This window comes from Pangasianodon hypophthalmus, chromosome 27, assembly GCF_027358585.1.
Source record: "Pangasianodon hypophthalmus isolate fPanHyp1 chromosome 27, fPanHyp1.pri, whole genome shotgun sequence".
NCBI lineage: Eukaryota > Metazoa > Chordata > Actinopteri > Siluriformes > Pangasiidae > Pangasianodon > Pangasianodon hypophthalmus.
In genome coordinates this window covers 9,380,143-9,407,158 of record NC_069736.1, presented here as the reverse complement: position 1 = coordinate 9,407,158, position 27,016 = coordinate 9,380,143, and the positions used below count along the sequence as shown (strand labels likewise).

The 27,016-nt window shown below is 37.6% G+C and overlaps 1 protein-coding gene across 1 annotated transcript; it reads left to right on the top strand.

The window, feature by feature from the left end:
* Positions 1 to 241: 241 nt before the first annotated feature.
* usp20 (ubiquitin specific peptidase 20) lies at positions 242 to 25,826 on the top strand. The gene is made up of 25 exons (XM_026922036.3): positions 242 to 396; positions 3,527 to 3,650; positions 3,824 to 3,877; positions 5,224 to 5,286; positions 5,397 to 5,531; positions 5,991 to 6,093; positions 7,870 to 7,939; positions 8,101 to 8,214; positions 8,448 to 8,526; positions 9,111 to 9,546; positions 10,181 to 10,327; positions 10,771 to 10,883; positions 11,067 to 11,239; positions 12,120 to 12,214; positions 12,356 to 12,389; positions 12,526 to 12,571; positions 12,679 to 12,859; positions 14,957 to 15,083; positions 15,348 to 15,517; positions 16,466 to 16,547; positions 17,133 to 17,241; positions 17,329 to 17,431; positions 22,017 to 22,085; positions 22,217 to 22,375; positions 23,961 to 25,826. Exons 2-24 carry the CDS (start codon positions 3,570 to 3,572, stop codon positions 22,369 to 22,371), a joined length of 2,739 nt encoding a protein of 912 aa, XP_026777837.1. The 5' UTR covers positions 242 to 396; positions 3,527 to 3,569; the 3' UTR covers positions 22,372 to 22,375; positions 23,961 to 25,826.
* The last annotated feature ends 1,190 nt before the right edge of the window (positions 25,827 to 27,016 follow it).

The window sequence follows — 27,016 nt, the reverse complement described above, 5'->3', positions numbered from 1 at the left end:
TCAAGTTCATCTGCTTATTATTAGTCTTAGATGAAGTGGAGTCCCTGTGAATGAGTTCTTACTATAGAAACAGAAACCTGTGATTGACACTTTGATTGACACTGTTATCAGAGCTGCTGTTGTTGAAAATGACTCAACACCTCATGGCCAGGGGGGAGTTCAACAGCACTGTGGTATAATATCAGACTCTGTGTATTGAGTTGGGTTTTAATGCACATGGCGTGGCGTTGGTACAGACCTGGCAACCCTGCGCATCACCAGCGCTCTGGCTGCTAGTCTGTGTTTGTGTTGCTTAGCTTAGCCTGCTAGTGCTGCAGCAGGAGAAAGGCAATTTGCGCATTTCATTTTAGCCTAAAATGAACGTTTTTGAACATTTCCTCTGGATGTGCTGCTGAGGTGCGTTTTTTTACTGTTAAGTTATCTGAACAGAAAAAAAATTGTGTGTTATTTTGGGTTTTCTCTGGGCAGTGGCCTCCGCTATAAAGACCTTTAAATAGATTGGGAGGTATTGTTGCTAACAGTTGCTCAAAGTGCCAGTTAGCAAAATGATTATTGTGGAGAGTTCAGCAATATTGCAGCAATATGGGAGATGAATAGCTAGCTAATAGCTAATATTCCTGCCAGATGTTTGGGTCCTGTTATTGTCATGAAACAGCAGTAATGATGTCGAAGGAAATTGTTTTCCTTGTAGTTAGCAGACAAAACATCACAGGAGCATTGTCTGTGCTGTGTCACAGACCTGAAGCTGTCCTGTATCATTACTGGCATAATCAGCAGAGGATTATAGCAAATATTATTCCAAAACAAAACAAAAAAGCCAAGGTGTCCAAGGTGCTGTTTGCCTCCTGTCTGATGTAACACTCAGGATATGATTTTGTTTTATTTTTAGTGACCATCTGAGAAATATCTCTCAGTCATAACACATTTCTGAAATCATTATGTAATATTATATCAGTGAGACACTACAGGGTCATTTTTAAAACAAAACACAGAGCAGTTCATCTTCAGCAGTTTATTGCTGATATTCATACAGGTATTTTCATACAAGTATTTATTTATCCTTCATATATTTGTGCATACTTCATAAATGGCTGTTGTTCGAATTAAAATATTTTTCATTGTGAAGACGCCCAAGACAAAAGTTTGATGGGGAAATCATTTCTTTATTGTTGAACCATGAAATCAGCATGCAATATTTTTATGTTAATAAAAAATATTTCTATGCCATTCAGAAAAAAATCTAACATAAATCCAAGGATAATCAACATTTAGGGAAATTTCGCTCACTGTAATGTAACACTTACACATTTAAAATGCATTCAGGGTTTGCTGAATATTCATGAAATAATTAGAAAGCGATTGACTGTCATCATCGTAGAAAATTCGAAAATGATTTTGGTATCGTCAGAAAGTTTCCAGACTGCTCCATTGTAAGATAGAGAATGGAGACATGATCATGCTTCAAGTAATCTCATCTCATAGATGTAATCCCTTTGTTAACAAAAATGAATTTCAGGCATTTATCACAAACATAACATGCAACCAGGCGTTGCTGTCTTGCAGCTCCAGGGTCTGGGGTTCAATCGTGGGTTACTCCGGGTTCTCCGGTTTCCTCCCATCTCCCAAAAACATGCCGGTAGTTGGAATGGATACTCTAGATTGCCCCTAGGCGTATATGACTACGTTTACATGCACATCATTTCTGATGTTTATATGCGTACCGGCATCGGGATATTCCTGTATACATGGCTGTTGTAAGTTTTCCGTTTCCGTTTCGTGCGCGTTACCTTTCCCACTGTTATTTCCCGGGAGATTCAAGATGCTGGCGTTGGTAGTAGAGTATGCTCACTTATTAGTTTTATTACTACTTTTTCACACCAATTTAATTAGAACTCTAGCACTTCTCACCATCAAAAACGCCCGACAGCACCGCCTCGAAATGGAAAAGGTCGGGTGTTGGCACTAGGGCTGCACAATATATCGATATATCACAAACGTAAATATTGTGATATGCATATCAAGGGCTTGCGATAACTGAATGAATTTTAATACTTCAGAAAGTTTCGAAAAGTCACAGTTTTAGGGTGACTCAGATAGCAGAGAATGCTTTCTTTTCCTCAGAAGAACATGAAACATATGTCGGTTATGTCATTTTCAGTTTTTAAATATAAACATATATGTAAATGTATTTTAAATTGATTTTACACACTTATAGCATTATCATACCTCTTATCGCATATAGCATTATTTGACAAGTTAGATTGCATATCTAATTTTTCTTCAATATCATGCAGCCCTAGTTAGCACCCACAATTCCTTGCAGACTGAACATGCGCCTGTATCTCCTTTCAGTGGATTTTCTAAATAAATTTGTTTACATGCAACAAATTTGCTATTATAACTATTAAATTAAGCATATTCCAGGGGTGGGAATCAGAATTTTGGGAATCAAAATATTGTCTTAATCAGATTGTGGAGATTACATGACTCAGTAATAATTACAATATTGCCAAATTCTGATTAATATCGGAGTATTTATGTGCATGTAAACATAGTCAGTGAGTACCCAGTGTTCCTGGGATAGGCTCCAGATCCACAGTGACTCTGACCAGGATAAAGTGGAATCAGTGAATAAATAACGTAGAGACTCTTTCAGGATGTTTAGCACAGGTTAACCATGACTATGTGATGAAGCGGGTAAAAGTTTCGACTACAAGCTGTCAGAACAGCTTCAACGTTCCTCGTCATAGATTCTACAGGTGTCTGGAGCTGTACTCGAGGGATGAACACAGTTCTTCCAGAAGAGAGTGCTGTCTAACACGTCTGATTATTCAGTGAGCTCTCATGCTCTTCAGAGGAGACATATTGGCAGTGACTCTGCATAGCCACCGTTTTTTTCCCCTTCAGTTTCCTTCAATCATCCGTCTGTCTGCATGTCGATAAAATAAATAATTTAGCCTCCAAGCCTATTTGCACTTTCATATTTTACATATAATATAATGTTCAGTGCAATTTAAATATAAAAAGTAAAGTAAAAGTAAATTTAAAAGTAAAGGGTTACACAGCAGGGTACATTACATCTAAAAGTATTTTTCTATAATAAAGTGCACCAGATGTGTCCCTTTTTACCTGGACTCATGTTGTCTATTATTATCTAACTGATATTACCATTACTGTGCAGTGGTTCTCTGTGATTGCTTGTGTGATGATACACACTCTGACAGTCAAATCCTTATATTAAATGAAGCAGAATCTTAAGTCTCTGAGCTTAATGCTTGTTCTACATGAGGTCTCTGTGCTTAGATGCTTGCCCCGCCCCTCTCAAACCGTCTTGAAGTCATGTTTTATTGGTCCAGAGATCTTTATACAAGACTTAGACATATTGTTCTGACAAGGAAGTGAAAAAAAAAAGTTTCTTTATTACCTGAATTCACCGTACACCACATGATATGTGTCATATATGTAAACTTACTGTTTATAGTATTGCTAAATACATTGTGTAATTAGTTGTGGTTCTTCTCTTTAGTTCAACGCCTCGTTTTTTTTCTGTGAGACATCAGAGCCACAACATGACAGACTGTGGAGACGTTTGTCCTCACTTGGACTCCATAGGTGAAGTGACCAAGGAGGAACTTCTGCAAAAATCAAAGGTAAAGCTTGAATGTCAATGCAACCAATATTAAATCCGGTCACTTCTAGTTATTTGTAATGATTTAATCGGTACGCTGCAGATACGCCGTAGAAATGTCAGTATGTACAAGCTGAATTTGACATGACATATTCGTGAAAGGCATTTCAACATTCGATTTTTCTTTACTTATAGGGCACCTGTCAATCATGCGGGGTAGGTGGTCCCAACCTCTGGGCATGTCTTCAGGTGAGAGGGAAAATGAAGGGTTTTTTTTTTCTACTCACTTGGTAAATGAAAATGTTCTGCTTGTATATGCCACACTGTCCTGGCATTCTGAAACTGAGTGTTGGTGGTGTAGTCCAGCAAATGAATGATGATCATGTTTATGTGGCAGTCTGGGAAAACCCATTGGATGTCACTGTGATTGAATTTTAGCAAACAGCGAGGGATGAAAATTGTGTTTTTGTCAAAAAAAAGAAAAGGGTTTTCTGCCTTTAACATACTTTGACACCTTTAGTTTAAGAAAGCGTAAGTATATTCCACCAAAACAACCTAGAATGTTTTTCTTTACTTTTTATGGTTCTGTCAGTGGAGGCATTACGTATCGGGTTGTCCCACCTCCGTCTGTCCGAGATTCTCTTTAGCGTGATATCTCAAGGAGTGGTGGAATGTTTATAGGATTAAGAAGGAATGATCATTGTACCCAGCAGATTTTGGAATCTGCTTAGATTTTGGAATCGATCCAAACAGGATCAAGGTCACAGCAAGGTCAAATGTCTGAAATCGTTTTTTTTTTTCTCTTTTCAATAGCTTCCCAGTGGCAGGATTTTCTCCTTGATTTAATTTTGGCCAATTCTCACCCACCAGCCAGGTCTCCATTATCATATGACAGCTACCAGCCTATCATGGCTTCACGCGAAGCCAGCAAACTGCATCTTTTTGTGCTGCTGCTCATGCTGCGTCATGGGATGACTTAACACACTCGGAGGAAAGTGCTATTCGCCCCCTTCTGAATGCATGAGCTCACACACACACCCACGATTGGCTAGTGTCGCTGTGATTGACATGAGAGAGAGAGAGAATGCCATTCCTCCCACCCTGAGAGCATGGCCAATTTTACTCTCCTAGACTCCCAGCCACAGATGGCTGTGGCATCAACGGGATTCGACAAACTCGTGATCTCTGGATGCTCCTATATTGCGCCCCTCCGGAGCACCTTGAAGTGTTTTTTTAAGGGTATTTCCGGCATACAAATTAATAACAAGAAGAACTTGACTTGTTGGTGGTGGAAGCATCCCTGTCAGTGCTGAGTTCTACTTGTTTAACCTTACCTTGGCTATCTACCTGCAAAGGTCACATTGAGTAAGCAGCCAGTTTAACAATTGCTGCTAATAATGACCTCTAATAATCTACAAATGTTGGCTGCCCTGTTTATATAAAATAAAAGATATTATTATTATTAAACATGGAATGATTGAAAGATGGGCGGGACTTCTAAAAAGAGTCTGTAGTCTATGAACAAAGGCTGTTTATTAATCTTATTTATTACCTTAAATGCAAATGAAATTAATAAATGGTGTTTGCTTCTTCAGTGTGACTGTCCCTACGTTGGCTGCGGAGAGTCATACTCGGACCACAGCACCACACATGCGCAGGTAACTCTGAACCTCACATACATCCTCGCCTCTCCATCATCTATCAGTATCATCTTTCAGTATCTGTTCTGTTTATTCATTCATCTGTGTAACTTCTCTTTTCTCTCCAGGCGAAGAAACACAATCTGACAGTGAATCTGACCACGTTCAGGGTGTGGTGTTACGTGTGTGAGAGAGAGGTGTTCCTGGAGCAGAGGCCTATAAGCCCAGTGGCCTCAACTCAACGCTACAAACCTCTCGAACAGGTATCCTCATCCATATATCTCCTATCATCCTATCATCATCTGAACTTGAATCCTGAACTTGAAGATCTTGTGCATAGCACTCTTCATTTGATAACAGGGAAATTATTCAGCCAGGTGGTATTTTTCCAAAATTCTTTGGCAGCCTAGTGTGTGACCACTTTTCCTGTTTGAAAGCGTCGCTGCCAACAGTTTTTTTTTTCATTTTAGAAAAAAAAAAGAAGAATGCCAAGAAAGATCTGTGTTTAAAAGGAAAGGTCAATAATGTGAATGTGAATCTTTTTCCTGACCTTATTCTAGCCTGTAGTTTTTTTCTTCTCAAATTAACTTTATAACTCTAGCTTAAAGGATGGCAGATATATCTCTTATTTATTTGTTTATTTGTTTTTGTTTGTTACATTATACATTTGCAGGTGAAATTACACTGTGCTCATACCCCAAAAAATGTTTGTTTTTCCCCAGGATTCTCCTCCCCAGACTGCATGTCACCCATTAAAGGCAGTGCCGATCGCTGTGGCGGATGATGAAGGTTCAGAGTCTGAGGAAGATGAGTTTAAGCCCAGAGGTAAATAAACAAAACAACTGGCAGCTTTTTCAAAGCCATACAAAATGAGTGTGTGAATGTGTACATGAGATGAGATGTGCACTATATGGCCAGAAGTTTATGGACACCTGACCATCACATCTGTATGTGCTTTTTGGACATCTCATTCCAGATTTGCTGTTATAATAACAATCAAATCAAAATAGTTTATTGACAAGCTAAATAAAGTAGCAGTGATTTAAGCAAACCATTACAGACTGAGTAATAATACTGGTTCTGGGTCCATACATCATAATATAACATAATATTCTCCTCCATCTAAACTAGGAAGGAATATCTAATATTTCACAGAGGGAAAAATATGGTGTTCTGAGTCTCATCATCCTCAACTCCTAGGTAGTCACCACGTTTTGCTTATCATTTGCATAAGGCTAAACGTTGGTCAGTCTCATCACGCTTCCCCCTGCCCCTGCTTTGCTTTGCCAGTGGTTGAAAAATGAATGACTTCCAGGTCAAAGTGACATGTATCAGTATCCATACTGTGTTTGTGTAAATTTGAAAAAGAAGAGAAGGGAGAAGAAAAGGGGGGGGGGGGGGGGGGGGGGGGGATATATATGAATATGTATGTGCAATCTTTTCAAGTACTTTTTGTAGGTTTTGCTTTTTAAACTTTACATTTGACCTTAACATGATCACTTACATTACTATTTGTAAGTGGTATTATTATTAGTATTACTTTTTTTGAGTTTCTTTGTTTGTTTATTTATTTATTAATTTTTTATTATCCTTATTGAATTAGAGTCACTGAACCATTTTGTTACAATTTAATTTGGTGAGAAATTAAACTTATTTTTAGTTAGGCGCCCCCATTATATATCCCCTATATAATGCTGTTGTTTTCAGAATGAGGTGTTCTGTATGTCTGTTGTGAGGAGATCTGTTTCTTTTAAGAGGACAGGAAAGGTCTTTTGAAGCAAATCCAAGGAACACAATGTTCTGAGGATCCTCTGTAAATTGATTGTATTTTTTATCTCCTCAGGAAAGCGCACTGTATATTATTTAGCATGTATACAGTATGGTGGTGACTGTATATTTAGTATACTTAATAAACAAGTAAAAAATTTATATTTATTAAATAATAATTATTTATTAAATAATTAAAGAAGTAATTATGCAGTGACCAAGAAAAAAATAAACGATTTAAAACTATTATAAAAAAATTTAAAAACAATTTTAAAAAAAAGAAAGAAAAATGAATAATTTGTCACATTGTCGCTGCTGTTGTGATTCTAGCCGAGTTAATGTTAGTTAGTTAATGTAAGACTTGGGTAGCTGACGTATGAGACTTTTTTACCTGCGCATTTTAACCTTTTTGTCCCCTTTTTCAGTTCAAGTGTCTAACACTTTTAACAAAAGACATTGTCACAAAGCAGCTTTAGAGAAATCTGGTTATCGATTTATATTCCTAATGAGCAAGCCAGAGGTGACAGTGGCAAGGAAAAGCTTCCCGAGGCGACATGAGGGTGAAACCTTGAAAGGAACCAGACTCAAAATGACACCCAATAATGGGACTATAAATCATTACTGTTCTAAAATATTATACTATAGTATGCTAAAATGTATTGAAGTGTGTTGAAAAGATGTTCAGTATGAGGATTGTTAATAAGAGTCCTGGGATGCAAATCTGCAAATATCCACATGAGAAAGCCTTCCACTGAAGGAAGGTTGAGACTTGGGCATAAACTGCTTTTGAGAAGTGCAAATCTTTATCTTTATCTTCTTCTCCCTTTTCTGCAGGCCTCACAGGGATGAAGAACATTGGAAATTCATGTTACATGAATGCAGCATTGCAGGCCCTCTCAAACTGGTGGGTTCAACATTCGTGAGTGGATGGAGTTCGGTTTAAAATGATGGAATGGAACTTTAGTGCAGATCCTTTATCGTGAATCCTGTTTTTTTCGTTCTGTGTCTATAAAACGAATTTCTCTCATTTTCTCAACTTTCTTTTCAATGCTGTCTCTTTACCAGTCCTCCTTTGACTCAGTTTTTCCTGGACTGCAGCGGGCTGGTGCGTACAGATAAGAAACCCGCTCTGTGCAAAAGCTATCAGAAACTCATCTCCGAACTCTGGCATAAAAAACGGTATATACACACACACGCACACACACACACAGACACTGCTGTAATGTAATATGTCTAGGTTGAAAAAGGGGTTTTCTATTTTTGGGGCTAGTCTAATAGATTCAGTCATAACAATAATAGTTCATTGCCTCCATCTGGTCCAAGGTTATAACTCATTCTGGGTCCTTTTTTAGCTCCTGCCAAATTGTTACATTCGTTGTTTTTCATCACCCTGTTTCTTTCTTCCTGTTTAGACCCAGTTATGTGGTCCCCACTAGTCTGTTTCATGGCATCAAACTGGTGAATCCTATGTTTCGAGGCTACGCTCAACAGGTTTGTAAAGTATGCTTTTCAATACATACACAAGCACCAACTCACTGTGCTCTACTCACGAAAGTAATGAACAGTGTGAATTTTCTGTTTCTCACAGACACACAGGTATGTGGAAACACTGACATATAACTCTCCTACTATAACTAAGTGTCACCTCATGGGAAAACATCTTGAGAAAAAATAAGAATGCTAACCAGACTCAAACTATCTTTTACGTGTGATACAAGGATAGAACACCACATCTCTAACCTGAAACGTTGGTCTAACGACAAAAATTTTGGTCAAGAACAAAAATTCATTGTGCTCGAAACTTTATTCGAAGAGGATGAGGATCACAAACTTGTTAATTTTTTGTAGTCCGTATTAATGCCCTTCACTAGCTAACTTGTCTAGTCAATTTGGTTTCACATTACTGGTGGGCTAGCTGCTGAATTTCTGATTTATCAACTCCTGCAATATGTGAAAAACAGTCCAGTGTATAGCAGCCAATATTATAAGATGCAGTGCTCATATGATGCAAAAAAAAGTGTTTCGGTATTGTGCAAACAGTTCAAACTTAGCTTTGTCAGCTCTGTGCCCTTCAGGACACTCAGGAGTTCCTGCGCTGTCTGATGGATCAGCTGCATGAGGAACTGAAGGAGCCTGTCATTGACTACAGCAACTCCATCACTGAAAATGACTCGGAGAGCAATCACGACAACCAAGACCATGCTGGCGGAGACCGTAGCCCCTCGGAGGATGACTTCCTGTCATGTGACTCGGGTTCAGGGAGCGAGAGAGGTGATGGAGATAGAGCAGGAGGTGAGACGGAGCTTCTTATTCAGGACGAGTGCACAGGAACGAGGGAGAGCAGTGGGATCTCTGAGAAGGAGAAGCTGAAGGAGAGACGGCGGGAGGACAGAGGAGAGGAGAGAACGCCGGAGATGGACGAGGACGCTGATGTGGACACGGCAGTGCAGGAGGAGCAGAACGAAAGAGTTGGAGAGCAGATGGGGACCGGCAGAGCTCAGGGAAATACAGGTACACACAAAAACTGACTATATACAGTATATAATACTGCGTACTTTTGTACTACGCCGTGTAAATAAAAAATTTATTAAAATTAATCACATTTAAATAATGTGTGCAATAATATGTAGGCTGCTAAGAATCAGAGAGTTTTTCATTCTGATTTTTCCACTCATGGAACCCATTTTTATTGAAATTGTCTTTAGATTCCACTTCATGATATTCATAGATAGATAGATAAATAGATCATTTTTAATCCCAGAGGGAAATTCACACACAGGCATAATAACGTAAATAACTTTTAATAATGATGGGCTATGATTTCCCCCACTGTAACAGAATTGTAAAATCAGAGACCTCCTAGCAATGCTTTGAGAACTATGGCTCTAGAGTCTACCCTAGTGCCATTGTCACTAGGACAACCTTTTAAATAATACATGTAGAATGAGTCATATAACAGCCTTATAATATTTTAGTAGCTACATTGTGATTTATTATGGTGTCCTCTGAACACTGGGTTCATTATCCTCTTTTTATTCCACTGGGTTCATTATCCTTTTCGTAGAGGATCTTATATTAATCAATGACAATCTTTGATGTAGTAGTTGATTTAGTTTTTATCCTCTTTGCATTTTCTCTTTCTCAGAACCGGACAATGAGGTGTCCATGCATCGCCCGTCCTCTCGTCCCTGTAGCCCCACTCACAGTGTGCAGGAATTTCATTCAAAACTGTCCAGCAGCCCACCCAGGTCCAGTCCTCTACGAGCCAGCCCTGCCTATGCCTTCAAGAAAGGTCTGACAAATATGATTGTGTTTGTAATATACTGTTGCCGCATTTTTGTAATCAAATCTTTATCTACTGCTAATTGTCATCTAATTTATCTGAAGATGATTACAGCATGTTTACACAGCAGAGAAACTGTTTACTAGAAACTCATTTGTAATGGAAACTCAAGGGCAGTTGTTGGGGCGGTCAATAACTTTTTCTTCCATTCTTTTCTCAGTACTTGTTCCAATTCTTGTGTGTAGTAATAGTTGTTGATACAGAGGCAGTGGATAAAGAGTGTGTTACAAATGCTGGAATATTCCTAATGGTTTTTAAGGTGTTTATTTGCTTCATGTGCTTTTTTTTTGTCTTTCCTTTGGCCGTAGTATGCTTTCCCAAGACTTGAAAAGAAATTCAATGAAAACATACACTGCATTATTCACAACCACCCATTTTTGTTTAACCTACAGCTCAGATGCTCCTGGGCACTAAGAAGAAGAAGCAGTCCCGGTTTCGCAGTGTTATTTCTGACATCTTTGACGGCTCCATTCTGAGCCTGGTCCAGTGTTTGACTTGTGACCGGGTGAGGGAGCTCATGTCTCCACTAGATGGCAGCACCAGCAATGTGTATATGAGATTGTGGCGACAAACTAGGGCATCAGTCCTCCGAGACCTCTAATTGTAAAAGATTTTTAATTAAAATACATGTATTAATTATACACTAGTAAAATTACATGTAGCAACAATGCTTTTTCGACTTCTCTAGGTGTCAACAACAGTCGAGACCTTTCAGGATTTGTCTCTGCCAATTCCGGGTAAAGAAGATCTGGCTAAACTCCACTCCTCCATTCACCAGAGCACCCCAGCCAAGATGGGTGTGTGTGCAGACACCTATGCTGCCCAGGGCTGGCTCACCTACATTATGGAGTCGATACGCAGGTATGAAAAACAGAGAAAATTCACATTTCCATGTATCTGTCTACTTGCATTTATTTAGAAGAAACCCTGTCTCCACAATTACAAGAATCCACACTAGGAGTTATTTTTTGTCTTGTGCTGCTCAGGTACCTGTCCACTGTAGTGAGTAATCCTGCCTAGTTAGTTACTCCCAGTTATTATGGTTTTGTCGCAGCTCCCTGCTAGTGGCTACATAGCTACCTACACAACGTATACAAAACCACCCATTTATCCATATGAGATGATGATAATGAGATGTCTTGCCCATTTAACCCTAAATCAGATGTATTCCCATTTAAAAAACTGGGAGTAAATCCAGATTTTAGAAAAAAAAAAACCCACCAGTGTCATTCCATTTTTGGATATATCAAACACTTTAAGCCCATAAAAGCACATCAGGTATCACTGGCTGGTTCAAGAGCTGTGACTAGGAACAAACGTATGAAATATATGTATATAAAGGTGAGAATGTGGTGGGACCCTCACTTCCTGTGGTAGTCACCACACTGCTTGCGCGCTAACTAAATCACACATAGGTGTTTAACTGGGTTGAGATCTGGGGACTGTGAAGGCCATAGCAAACAATTTACATATTTTTTTATAGTTATTAATTTATTTAGTGAGTCCTCATGTCCTGTGGGTGGGGCAGGGTCATGCTGGAAAAGACCACTCCCTTCAGAATAGTAATGTAAGTAGTAATGTGAATAGTAAGGTAAAGGAGATCACCCAGAAGAACTTCATTTTTAGTGACTATTTCCTCTCAGCCAGAAAAATTCCATCACAGCATAACACAGCCACTGTTTTTTTTTTAAATCTGTCACACGTGTGTGTGTGTGTGTGTGTGTGTGTGTTGTGTGTTCAGGTTTGTAGTGTCCTGTATCCCCAGCTGGTTTTGGGGTCCCATGGTGACACTGGAGGACTGCCTCGCCGCCTTCTTTGCTGCAGATGAACTAAAAGGTGAAACCCAAAAAAAGAAAACACTAGTATTATTTCATGATTTTTTTTTTTTTTTATTTTAATCTCCACTTTACTCTTGAAGCATGTCCTCTGTGACAACAAAAATTTGTAATTTTTTTAAATGATTATCTTCTGTCTTAGGGGATAACATGTACAGCTGTGAACGATGTAAAAAGTAAGCACCTTCTTAAATGTTGTAAGATCATATTGCCTATTACTGCACTATTGCTATAAATACACGATTTTAAAAACTGCTATAATATTAAGCCAATTTGATCATGTGACCAAATATGAGATTTTGCTGACTACAGGTTAAGAAATGGCGTGAAATATTGTAAAGTCCTACAACTCCCAGAGGTTAGCATCTGCATTTATGCTTTTTAAGTCAGTGTACCTTGAGCAAGTGTAAAGCCTTTGTGTGTCTCTGTAACTGTATACTTTTCCCCCTCATATGTTGTACACAGATTTTGTGCATTCACCTGAAACGTTTCCGGCACGAGGTGATGTACTCCTTTAAGATCAGCAGCCACGTGTCTTTCCCGCTGGAGGGTTTGGACCTGCAGCCCTTCTTGGCCAAAGACAGCCCTTCTCAAATCACTACTTATGATCTCCTTTCTGTCATCTGCCATCACGGCACGGCCGGAAGTGAGTCAGCACTTGCTAACTGCCACTAACACATTTCTGTCAGCAACCTGAAATGCAATAAATATGCTTGTATTAAAATATTTGAGATGTGCTTTTCAATTCTGGTGCTAATTTTTTGGTTGCTGCTGTATTTTGTTTATTCGCATGAGGTTAGTGGTTGTGTGCCATGCTGATGTTAAAGGCGAACGTTGCTAGTGCCATTACACTGGCTTTTAATTGAAGACATATTCAGTGATCTCAAACAAGTGATAACGAGTGGGTTTTGCTGTTAGCACCTAAAAATATAAGAACAAGAGCTTCTTTTCTCACTCAATTCTTTTCCCACTTACAATGTTCAGTGCCATATTAATGAGAAATCCAATGTGGAAGTAGTAGAAACAATAAATTCTGGACTCAAACTTTCAGAAAGCAGTGCAGTTATAGGAAGCAGTTGCACTGAGTTACAGCAGAGATGAGATGAGAAGCACAGTGGTGTTGATTCTGGTATTGGCATGAAAGTTGAAGCTTTTGAAGTTGATCTGTTTTTAAGTGGAGAAATCTAGAATTAATTAAAATTAGAATTTAATCAATAAAATAAATGTTGGATGATTATTAAATATTAATAAACATATACAATTTAATATACATATTAATTATAAAGATTAATATGCAAGTCATTTGCAGTGGATTTCTTCACAAGAGAATTGTGAACCCTGTTTTTGAGAGATTCGAATTAGTCTTTTTTTCTTTTCTCAGAGATTGAAAGCTAACATCGCTTTTGTATTAGTTTATCCTTTATACCTTTATATTACATATACAGTCCTCTGGGAATATAGTGGAACAGCAAGGTCAATTCTTTTGTTTTCTGTTATGCACTGAGGACATTTGGGTTTGAGATGAAAAGATGAATATAAGATGGTAGAATTTCAGTTTTCATTTCCTGATATTTACATCTAGATGTGTTAAACAACTTAGAACATGGCACCTTTGGTGGCAGAACAAATAGTCTTAAAGTAAATAACACTTACTATTTGGTTGCATATCCCTTGTTTGCACTAACTGCATCAAGCCAGCAACACACTGATGTCACCAAACTGTTCATCTCTCACATGCGCTGATCAATCTTCCCTCTTTTCTCAGCTTCAAAATGGCTTGCTTTTGTCCCATAGACAGCTCTCTGGTCTTCATTATGGTTTAACGTTTTTAATAACAAATGTAGTCTTCACAGGCAAAACCAAGTGCTCAAACCAAGAGCAGAAATTCAGAGCTATTAATTGTTTAAACAATCAAACAGGCACACCTGAGGAACAAGAAATACCTTTCAGTCACATTACAATTTTTTTTGATCACTTGAAAAATATGTGGGTTCAGACAGCAGGTGCCATGTTCTAATATGTTTAACACATCTAGACGTAAATGCCAGGACGTAAAATTCTGATCTGTTGTCTCGTTCATCTTTTGCTCTCAAACCCAAACGTCTTCAGTGTATAGCAAAAACAAAAGAAATCTAAATCAAAACAAAAGAAATAAATCTAAATATTATTAGTCTTAGAAGTAGTTTTAATACTCCAGCAATGTAGTCAACTGTATCCATAGCCATTCCATGTACTCAGTAGAGTCCTGTTTACTCAAAACTGACTTACAGTCTACAGGAATATCTAAGGGCAGTTGTTTGAGCAGCCAATAAGGTGAAACTTATCTTTGTAGAATGCTGTCATGAATAGTTTAGTTCAGTGGCTCCCAAACTTTTTCAGTCAAGCCCCACTCTGCGAATAAAAAAAAAATTCAGGCCAAACCAACCCCTACTGCACTGCCATCTCCATGCTGCTCCCCTCTCGCTTCTCCCAAGGGGAGTCGCCTCACACTTTAAGAACCACTGCTTTAGTTCAAGGTATTTTATTTTACGTTTTAGACTTTGGGGTAACCAGGTTTTCTGGTTTCTCAGTACAGAGGAACAAAATGAATGTGCTAATCACAGATGTAATAGATAGCGATTAGGCTGAAAATCTCTGATGTTCTTTTAAGGTACTAATGAATAGAAATATGTGCTATCTTGAAGTTTATTTGTGTTTGAATGCTCAGGAATGTAATATATGTTTTGGTTTGACCTTCTCTTAGGTGGCCACTACATAGCATATTGTCAGAACGTTATCAATGGTCAGTGGTACGAGTTTGATGATCAGTATGTAACAGAGGTCCATGAGACGGTCGTGCAGAACGCAGAGGCCTACGTTCTCTTTTACAGGTGAGACATTTTCAGCTTACATTAAATGGCCTTCCTACCTTTTTTTTCTGTTGACTAATTAGACCTGTTTATGGGATGGAAAGCTACAACTCCATGGTCCTACAGTTATTTTAAATGACTAAGCTTAAGGCTGTTTACAGATGAAGAGTTACTAATGCTTAGTGTGAAAAAGAGATTGTCGTGGGCTTATCATTGGAACAAGACCAAGGCGATTACCGCATTTTGCTCATGTTTGCTCATGTCTCTGTTTTTTCCTTTTCGAAGGAAGAGCAGTGAGGAATCAGTGAGAGAACGGCAGAAAGTCATAGCTCTGGCTAATCTGAAGGAGCCCAGTCTTTTACAATTCTACATTTCCAGAGAATGGCTCAACAAATTCAACACATTTACGGAACCAGGACCCATCACTAATCATACCTTCCTGTGTCAACACGGAGGTATACAAATACACATAAACACATCTCCTCACTGATGCATATCACACTTGTTTCTAATGTTTTAAGTGAACTACAAAATGGCAAGAATATAATGATTTCTTATTTGCTTGAAAAACAGGTTTATTTATTCAGACATTAAAAAAAAGTATATTTTGGCTAAGCAACTACATTCCTGTAAACCACAAATAAAGTAGGGTGGAAACATTTCACAGCTGAGGAATCTGGTATTAGACCTGGTATTGACATCCATCTCGGGTGATCCAATCACAACTGGACAACATTAAATACAGGTGAGAACGGTGCATTGTGAGTCCTTGTAGAGGTCTGCGACACATGGCACCATTAAATTTTATAATGTCCCTGACAGTCACCTAGGTTGTGGTTGTGTGATTTGAATACGTACACTAATTACATCTTTTAAATAAACAAAAATACAAGAGTCAAAAACACAAACAATACAAAAATTGCTTATAGAGTATATTAAAAGATTTAAAAAAAAAAAACAACTTTTATTTCCTAATGTTTCAGACTGTCAATAACAAACAAAAAACTTTATATTACTTTATTTTTATGTCCATTTTTTCTCCATTTATCCTTTACTGTTCTTTTCTTATATTTCAAATTTTAGATTTCCTATTTTAGTGATCCCCGCATATTTCTCTATTTCTCAGTTTACTCAGACAATGAGGGGGCTACCCAAACCTCCTCAAGGGTTAGAATAGTTCAGGGGTAATTCAATTAATGGTTAATGCAGGCTAGAGCCGAGACAAACTACTGACAATACAGATTTTTCCTGAGGATGCATGTAAATACCAGGTGTAACCGGCTATTCATCTTGGCTGTTCACTTGTGATCGAATCACCAGAGACAGATGTTATTACTGAGTCTGAACAGGGTCCATGTCTGTGTTCTTGCAAGAATGCTTACTTGAGTTGCCATGTTGTTCAGGAATCCCTCCTACCAAATATCACTATGTGGACGATCTGGTGGTGATTCTGCCTCAGAATGTGTGGGAATACCTTTACAACAGGTGAGTACAACGGTTAATTCTGAGTATATTAAAGGAACACTTTTTCATCCCAATCACTATTCACTGTATCTGTAGCAGATGTGTAACGCATGACCCATGTTCTTATGTATGTTTTAACCAACTTTGCAACATTAGAGCAACAGTAAAAAAGTAAAAAGAAATTAGGGTTACTTCTCTTTCCTGAGGTTTTTGTGGTGTTCATGCCCCATCAGGCCCATATAACTATGCTTGTAACACATAACCACTTTTCTGTTTTGTTTCATTTCGTTTTTTTCAGTACAGGGAAACATGTTAAAACCTTTGTCTGTGGTAATCACACACATTCTTCATTTGAAAAACGTCTGAATATTCCAAGGGGAATAGTTAGTAGACATATTCATAAGGAAGGTGGAGTTGGCTGGATTTATTTAAAAAATAAATAAATAAATAAAAAATACAAAAAAAAAAAACACCGGACAGATGGTTCTGACTCATCTCAGCACTGTTAGTACAGCATCATCCCACATGTGTCCTCTTTCTTAATCAATTCATAATCCAGATAGTGGTAAAATGCTTGCAACATGCTTGCATTCTCCCACGATGCAGGTTTGGAGGAGGTCCAGCTGTAAATCACCTGTATGTGTGCACTATCTGCCAAGTGGAGATTGAGGCCTTAGCCAAACGCAGGAAAACTGAGATTGACACCTTCATCAAGGTCAGAACATGAACATACACAACAAGTATGAAATTAGTTTCCTTTAGTGGTATGGCTAGCAACGTTGTCACTTTTCTCTCTGTATAGCTCAATAAGGAGTTCCAGGCCGAGGAGGCTCCAACAGTTATTTTGTGCATCAGCATGCAGTGGTTCAGGGAGTGGGAGAACTTCGTCAAGGGTAAAGACAATGGTAAGAGCATAAGAACATACATCTGACTTTTTCAAAATATAACTACTACATTGTTTTACCAGGGTTGTTTCTACTTTCTAGAAGTGAAACTCTGTTGCCTTAGTCTTTTAATGACTATACTGTGTATAGTGTGGGTGTGGGTGTGGTGCTCTTGTAGTAAATTTTGAATTTTATATACACCCATGAACCCAAATTTTCAGGGTGCATCTGTGTGTTATCAACAGTACAACAGCTAGTTTGACAGAATGCATGCTTTTCAGAACCCGCAACATTGTCATTAAGATGGAACAAATCCAAGTTTTTGAATAAATAATTAGAGAAATTTATGAATGTGGCATATTTAGCTGTATTTTAGTTGACATTAAAATTTGATTTCGAATATAATCTTACTGACTACACCTAAGGCCAATGCTCTATCACCAAATAACATTTATAGCAAGAGACTTGCACTTCTTAAAAACTGCTTATGCTTAGAACTCTTTCCTGTTGCAGTGGATTATCTTGCACCTAGATACCACACAGTCTTATACTTCCTATGAGCTGCTTTTGTGAACATAAACACTGTCCTGTGCTCATCTCAGGACTCCTATTCCTAATATAATCATACAGAACAACCTGTATCCCTTCAACACACTTAGTACTGTTTGCCTTTTCTCTATTCATCTAAATACTGTAATGATTTACAATTCCATTAACTACTGCGACCCTGAAGAGGATAGGGTCCCTTTTGAATCTCCTTCCTATCAAGTTTTCTTCTTCATGTTGTCTCAGGGAGTATTTCTTTGTCACTGTTGCCTTTTGCATGCTCATTAGGGATCTAAATCTACATCTGGATTTCTGTGAAGATACTTTGTGTCAGTGTCTACTGTATAATTTAATTGATTTGTGCCTCTTTTCCATAAAGCGGTACATACATACAGTGTATACATGTACAGTGAAGGGAAATAAGTGGACACTTTTTTTTGTATATCTACATTATTTTCATAAGAGATAGTTTCAAAATAATATCCAAGATACAGTGTTGTTTTAGCTGTTATTTACTGTATCAGATTTTCAGCAGGTCAAAAGTCTGCATACACTTTGTTAGTGTTTATTGGCATTTCCTTTTAAATGCTTAACACAAATCAGACACTCAGGGTAGCTTTCCACAAGCTTCTCACAATAAGCTGTTTTGTTACTTTGGAGGTGTGCTTCAGATCATTGTTCTTCTGGAAGATCCAGTTGAAACCTAATAATCCTCCTTTCTTCATGATGCTATCTAGTTTCTGAAGTGTACCAGTCCCTTTTCCAGCAAAACAACCCACATCACGATGCAGCCATGCTTCACACTTGGGATGGTGTTCTTTGGATTAAAAGCCTTGCCCTTTTTCCTCCCTACATAGCAATTTTTTTTTTTTTTTTTTTTGGAAATTGCTCCTGAGGAGTAACCACATTTGTGGTCCACAAATCTTTTTCGGAGGTCTTGGCTGAGTACCTTGGTTTTCCTTCAGTATCAGTAGGCTCCAGGTGCGCTCTCATTAGACAACTGGCCAATCAGAAGCTTCTAAAAGTCATTATTTAAATTTCTGGAATCTTCCAGACTGTTTAAAGAGACAAAAATAAATATAAATCCATCTCTAATTGATTGTTTTGAAATTACCTCTAATGTGAACAAAGCAGATGCCCTAACTGACTTGAGATTGAATATCTTTACCCTGGGTGAATGTAAAATTTTGGCATCAACTGTATATCCACTTCTGATTCACTTTACATGCATAATGTCTTTTGACTTTGTACTTATAAATATGAAAAAAGTATGTATTTATATCTTTTAAACAAAGATATGTTTAAAAAGTAAAACAGGGGACAAAAGTATTCAGATACTACATTAGTGTGTGTGTGTGTGTGTGTGTGTAAAGTTTACATGAATATAAATATGTTCTCATGCAAATTGCACCTCGTGTTGTTCTAAAAGGCGTCGCCATTGCTTGGCAAGATTTCCCGTAGCAGTCAGGTTGAAGGCGAGGAGTTTCCTAAGGTTCTCAGGGACGACATTATTAAACGAGACTTGAGTGGAAAAATCTAGTTTGATAACAAGATTTGATAACAGGAGCAAGAAAGAGAACAACAAGCAATGAACTACACTACAATCATTGCTGTTCATACACACACAAAACTCCTCTGCTAAAGAAGAAGCACAGAGATTCACATCTAAAAGCATTTAGACAACTCAGAACGCTTTTGGAACAATATGCTCTGTTCAGACAAACACTGGCAATAATTCAGCTCCTCATGTTTGGAGAAAGATGGGTTGCATGTATGATTCCAAGAAAACCACAGCTGACCTGTCACGATGACTGCTTTTGTTGGACGATATATCATCCCAGAAATAATTGCGATAAACAATATTATTGTCATTTTAAGACCATTTTATGCCACTGATATAATGATAATATAAATAGCATAACAATGCAAGTACATCCTTTCAAAGAGCAATGAACTTTTCATTCTTAAGAATATTGGAATGTCAAAAAAACCACCAGATTTTTAAATCAGCAGTCCATGAAAGGGTTCAATGAATAAATACAAACCAAACAGCAGTGTTATATTGTTTATTGAACTAACCTGGCTGTTAACAGAGTGCCTTTATTTTTAACCTAAAGTACCAAGAATTATAAAATCAAAAGATTTAACCTAGGCTCTCAGGCCAGTTTCAGTGTTAATTTTCATACTGTTTTTTTTGTCATAGTTTTTGTCTTTGATGAAAATATCCTGTAAATTTAGTCAGTATTTCACCATGTCATATTTATTAATTTTAGTCAGGTTTTTCTGTGACTAAAATGTTAGTCAACGGCATTTTAGTTGGCGAGAAAATGCAAAAATTAAACCAAATATTCACACAGTTTATATATTAACTTAAACATGTATCAAGAAAAACATGTGAAAACTGCCCTTGTTGTGAAAACCTGATCTTCTGATATAATAACATTACAATGAGTACACTATTGTAATACAATATTGTGAATTCTTTATGCTTTAGTTCTTCATTGTCCATGTTACAGTGCGTTTTTATGGAAAGAGCGTACTCACACCGTGACTTACCATTCTACCTAGCGCCTTACTTAAGTTCAAGTTCACTTGTGCATTTGTGTCATTTTGTGCAGAAGCAAGTTGTAATATTACGTTTATGTTGTGTATATGTCTGATTAATCTCATGTGTATAGGATGCATTTGAGTGTGTTAATTAACCTGCTAGTAAAGCACGTCAATTTACTGGTGTTCGTTCACTGTTCAGCTTCAGCTTATGCAGCTTAAGCGCGTCAATCCCCAACATTATTCAATATGACTGGATTATTTGAAACAGTAGAACTATTCATTCTAGATTTTTCTTCTTCAAAAAACATCGTTATTGCGTTTTTAATATTTGTGTGTCCTTTTTTTCAACAGTATGTTTTAGTTAAAATCAGTACCAGTGCTTGCTACACAGTTGTTGCACCCGAATATGCATTTTTATCTTAAATTCAACAAATATTCAAAGTTTGGTGACATTGATTCTTATGTAAGCAAACACGCATATAAACACAATGGGCGATATCGAGGTCAGCAAAAATGATCGAGGTCATGTCCATATATCGTATGATAAGTCGATAACGTAATTATCATGACAGGCCTAAACCACACCCACAGGGAAGTACAGAGGTGGAAACATCAGGATATGGGACTGCTTCATTACAAACAGTACTGAAGCATTACAAGTCATGAATGGAGCAATGAAAGCGCAAATGACAAAACATGAATGGAGCGATGTTCCGGTAAATATTAGAGAAGAATTAATCTCATCGCCGAAGAAACTGGCAGAAGATCCCAAAATACCAAAAGAAAGCCTTGCATCTCCTGACTTGAACATTTAGGGAGGATTTCGAAATTGCGAGCCAGAGGGACCCTCGTAATCTTGGGCAGATGAAGATGATTTGCCAAGAGGAAGGGGCTAAAATTGAAACGCAGTATTGTGTAAAGCTAATTAGTCTTACCGTAGACATCTCAAAGCTGTAACTGCCAGCAACATCTTTGCAAAAAGTACTCATTTATTTTGTGGTGTCCGAAGACTTTTTTTTTCCTATCAATTTTGTTTTTTAAAAATGTCTTTGTTTATGCCTAAATACATAAGAATGAATACATACTTTTCTGTTCATGTTTATAAGTATGAAGTCAAAAGACATTCTGTAAATTTGAAAAGGATATATGCACTGGAAGTATATTAAATAACCAAAACAAAAGCTATGAAGCTAATGTAGCTAATGTAGCTAATAAGTAAGGGAAGCTTTTAGCCCCTAGCAGTGCATGCCTGAATCATCACACACTGAAGTGAACTATAAACAAACAGACTGTGCAAGCTGCAAAAAAAACACCCTTCCTTTCAGATCTCCCTCACAGCCACACACTATCTATAATAAAAAACATTCTGATACCACCAAAGGTTTGCCAAGACCACCTACATACTCAATTTTAACATGTAAACAGTAAATTGTAAGCCTCTTCTCATCTTTTATTCCTACCCTCAGTCCTCTTATTAGCAGTCTTCTTCTTTCCCTGCTCCTTGTGTTAGAGCCTCCAGGTGCGATTGACAACAGCAAGGTTGCAGTGATGAAGGGGGGGCATGCACAATTAAAACATGGTGAGTTTGATTGACAAGTGCAAATTCAAAGAGAATATTCAAGACTTTTAATGCTGTTATTGTAGATCCACTGACACAATTTTGTGTGTTTGTGTGTGTGTGTGTACGTGTGTGTCTGTGAACATGAACAGGGGCTGACTATGGGCAAATCTCTGAGGAGACATGGCAGTACTTGTTGGGAATTTATGGTGGCGGTCCTGAAATTGCAGTGAGGCAGAGCGTCAGCTCTCCTGAATCAGACACACATGGAGAGAGGAAGATCGAGGCAGAAACTAGAGCACTCTGAGCGAGTAAGTCTCAACACGAGCCACAGAGATATCAATTACACTGCGTTCACAGCAGTAAGGTACACGTCACTGACATGTTCCAGATGTGTCTTCTGTGGGCATAAACAACTGCTATCGTTATCGCTTACAGCCTGGTCAGCTTTTTAAAGTTCTGTTAATAAGTAGTAGTGGACAAAATTCAGTTGATATGTTTGTTTAAATGTAACACGTTTCAGTTGGTTTATATATTTCACCGTGCCTTGAAGCTATGGCACATGCTTCTGTTTTCCTGATTCCTGCCACCTGCTGCTCTACAGATGCGAACTGAGGACGTGTTCTGGCTGTTGGAAGGAACTAATTTTTTTTTTTTTACTAGGCATTAAAATTAACTCTAATGGTTGCTAGACATTCTTTCCATAATCAAGTTTCGTGTCCGTAATGGCCAGGTGTGTGTTATTCCCTTATTATGACACTTAGAAGTAAGCAGGTCTAGGGTTGGTTTCAAGTGTGGCATTTGCATTTGGAATCTATTGCTGTTAACTTTCAATATGAAGCCCAAAGAGCTGTCACTGCCAGTGAAGCAAGCCATCATTCTGCTGAGAAATCAAAACAAACCCATCAGAGAGATACTAAAAACATTAGGTGTGGCCATATCACTTATTTGCTACATTCTTGAAAAGAAAGAACGCACTGGTGAGTTCAGAAACACCAAAAGGCCCAGAAGACCAAAGAACACAACTGTGTTGAATGACAAGAAGAAACACTTCATAGCAGTTAGCCAGATAAAGAACATTATCAGCATTATCAGCCAAATGCTTCTAAACTCATTGGATAGTGCTTCACAGTGGAGATGTACAGTGAACTGAAGCATACTTCGAAAGCAGCCCAAAACCTTTTAAAGGCAAAGAAGTGGAATTTTTGGCGAATCTAACTGGCCATGCATTTCATTTGCTGAAGTTGAAACTGAAGGATAACACCCCAAGAACAAGCAGGAACTGAAGACAGCTGCAGTAAAGACCTGGCAGAGGTGATGTATATGGGCTCCAGACTTCAGGCAGTCATTGACTGCAGAGGATTTTCAACCAAGTATTAAAAATGACAATTTAATTTATGATTGTTAGTTTGTCCAATTACCAGTTGGTCCCTTACAAAGCAGGGTGTAAAGAGCTGTAATTCCTGCACCGTTCACCCAAATAGAATGTAAATACTATCAAATTAAACCTAAAAGTCTGCATTTATCACTATTTAATTTCTACTTCTAGAAAACTAAAAAAACAATATTTTTATAACAATAATTTGTCAATGTCCAAATATTTATGGACCCAACTGTAGCTTTTTTGTTTTCATGATTTAAAAAATTCTAATTTATTTCACTATGGCACAAGATGGCTGTATGATACCATGTGACCTATTTGTAAGCATAGCTAACCATGAGACTGATTTCAGCCAGTGGAGCGGTATTTATGATGTCAGGGTATTTATGATGAGCACCTCTGTCACGACACTAAAAACAGTTTTGTGAACCTACGCAGGGACAGTTGCTTTGTCATTGTGAATGCAGAATTATACTGCAAATATGGTTTCTAATTCTTGTTTCTTTCCCACGCAGGTGGTATCCTGAATGTGGCTGAACTTTATCTGCACCGTGTTTACGCCTGCTTTCCTGTAAGCACTTTGTGAGCGCACCTAATGTCGTGGTCTATTACCTCTATAGGACTTGGATGTCTAGTAACACAGGGTTGGTATACTAGAAGGTCTGTATGTCTGGACAGTGTCAGGTACAGTGAGTCACTCATTTCATGCAGCTGGGAGACTGAGCCCATTTCCCCTCTTCAGATCTCCCATACTTACATTTACATTTAAACTTTATTTCTTCCAGAATTCAGATTACACATGTGCAGTAATGCACAGGTTCTCTTGAATAAAACTTATAAAGTAAAAAGCTTTACATGCACTTTGTGAAATGAACACAATGTTCGAGGTTGTAAATATTTACTCCCAGCAGACAAAGTTCTAACTGGGATTGATGCATTACTTACTGTACCATAAATCTGCACTCCCACAGATGTGCGTACACAAAAGCAAACCCAGTTCACTCATTCCTCTCTCTGTCTCTGTCTCTCTCTCTCTCACACACACAGATAACAAATTCATTCAAATTCAGCTATTTAGCTACATTGAGTTTTCCTTGTGTTTTCAACTGTTGAGACCCGACCCTGGTTGCTGCTTTTTAGAGCGATACTATAAGCTTAGACCCAAGCAGACTATAAACCACAATACATACCTGATCTTTGGTCAGTCCTCCACATTTTTCTAATGTGTTCTTCTGATGGCTGCTAATGTTGCTTCAGGTAGTATATGTGGCTAGTAGCCTCCTTTCAGACTGAGTCATAGCAAAGTGTTTAGCACTTACATCAGAGCCGTTCCTGACTTCCATGAAATGTGATCAAATACTGACTCATTTAACTCTAATGCTATCATGTCAGACACTATTTAACGTAAACTGGTTTTCAAGCTTGAAGGTTGACCTTTAATTTAATAGAAAGTTAAGGCAAAACCATGGCAATTAAGGCACAGAAAGTGAAGTCATATCATGAGAGCCAATCTTCGGTGGTTCAGTAAGAGACTTCTGTTATTTATGTTTGGCCATTTTTCTGTTATGGTTAAAGTATTAGACTCTGTTTTAAACATAACTGGATTTGGAAGTCATATACTGTGTGTCAAATGTGAGTGAGGGTTATGTCTCTGTTCCTTTGTAATTTGAAGTATCAATGTACACTTCGTAAAAAAAAAAGAAAAGTTTTTTTATTATTATGAAGAAATGAAAAGAGTGAGTTACAAGGAGTTACAAAGTCAGTCTTTTACAGTCCTTTATTTATAAATGTTTGTTTATGTGCCGTTGCGTTCAGCTCCAGTTGAAATTCACCAAAGTAGACTGTTGACAGTTATACCAACATTTTAACTTGTGTTTTTGGTTAATTAGTAAATTCAGGGCTTGTGCAATGAAGTCAGTGTGAGGAGCCATGACAGTGAACAGTGTTTTACTGTTATGCTAAAGTACATATGATTTCACTAGGAACGGTGGTGGCTATAACGTCCAGCATATTGTGCTTAGTCGAGTTGATGGCAACAGGGGGCGGTGGTCCTTTGCTATTGTATCATCTTAATGCTACTGTTGCTCCCATCTGTACTTAAAACATGCATATTTAAATATTAAATCCTATTTCAGGTTTATATTATGATGTATATTTCCTCCTTAATTAAAAGTTCAGCCGATTGTTTCATTGAGCACAATCATAGACAGCTTGATAATCTGATTATTAAAAGAAAAGTGTTGAGAACAAAGAATGACTGTTTTGCTAATTATGTGAATTGCAACTATTTAAAATGCCAAGCTTTGTGCTTGTGTAATGGCTTTTTGACTCTGAGCGTGTAGATGTCACTGACAAGTGAACTAATAAAGCCTGTTTTTTCATCACTGTGTTAATTTTTCTTCATTTGAATTATGATGTTAAAACATGATGTACCTTAAAATGTCTGATCGTCACAATATTCATGTATTCATGTACCTAAATCATAACTTGCATAATCCATAAATGTGTAATGAGAATAATAATCCTGAAATGAATGCTTACTGTTTGTAATTGTTATAGCAGTTATGCATGCAATCTTTCTGAAATAATTATTCTCAACATCTTTATAGGACACCCGAATTTGTGTAAATTCCATATTTAATCATTATATCTACTGCTACACTTGTAAACCTTACTGTGTAGTAATCTCTTAGGAAAAAGTAAATAAAATATCATAATGTTTTGATTAATGATTAAGACAGTGATTAGGTAAGGAATAAAACACTAAGGAGCTTGCTGTTATAGGAAAATAATCAACAACAAAGTGGTGTGATATGGCCTATACTTACTGTTACCTCACAGAAGTTGATCATTTTCAGCACAATTCGAGTCCTGAAGTGTTTTATTCCTTTTACACCACAGCAATTTACCAACTATTAGATTTTTATTAATTAATAATGACACGTCACACTTATCTATTTATAGTTGCGTTTATAGTCCATAAGTATTTGGACAGTGACATAGTTTCCATCATTTTGCCTCTGTATACCACCACAATGGATTTGAAATGAAGCAATCAAGATGTGATTGAAGTGTAGACTTTCAGCTTTTATTCAAGGAGTAATTCAAATATATTGCCTTAACAGTTTAGGAAATACAATCCCTCCATTTTCACAGGCTCAAAAGTAATTTGGACAAACTAACAATCATAAATATTAGTACTATTTTTAATACTTGGGTACAAATCCTTTGCAGTCAGTGACTGCCTGAAATCTGGAACCCATGGACATCACCAAATGCTGAACTTCCTCCTTTGAGATGTTGTGCCAGGCCTTTACTGCAGCTGCCTTTAGTTGCTGCTTGTTTGTGGCCTTTCTGGCTTCAGTTTTGTCTTAAGTAAGTGAAAATGATGCTCAATTTTGTTGAGGTGATCGAACATTTAAGAATATTTAATTTCTTTGCCTTAAGAAGCTTTTGGGTTGCTTTTGCAGTATGTTTTGGGTCATTATCCATCTATACTCTGAAGCACTGTCCTATCAGTTTTGCAGAATTTGACTGAATCTGAGCAAAAGGTATAGCTCTGTACACTTCA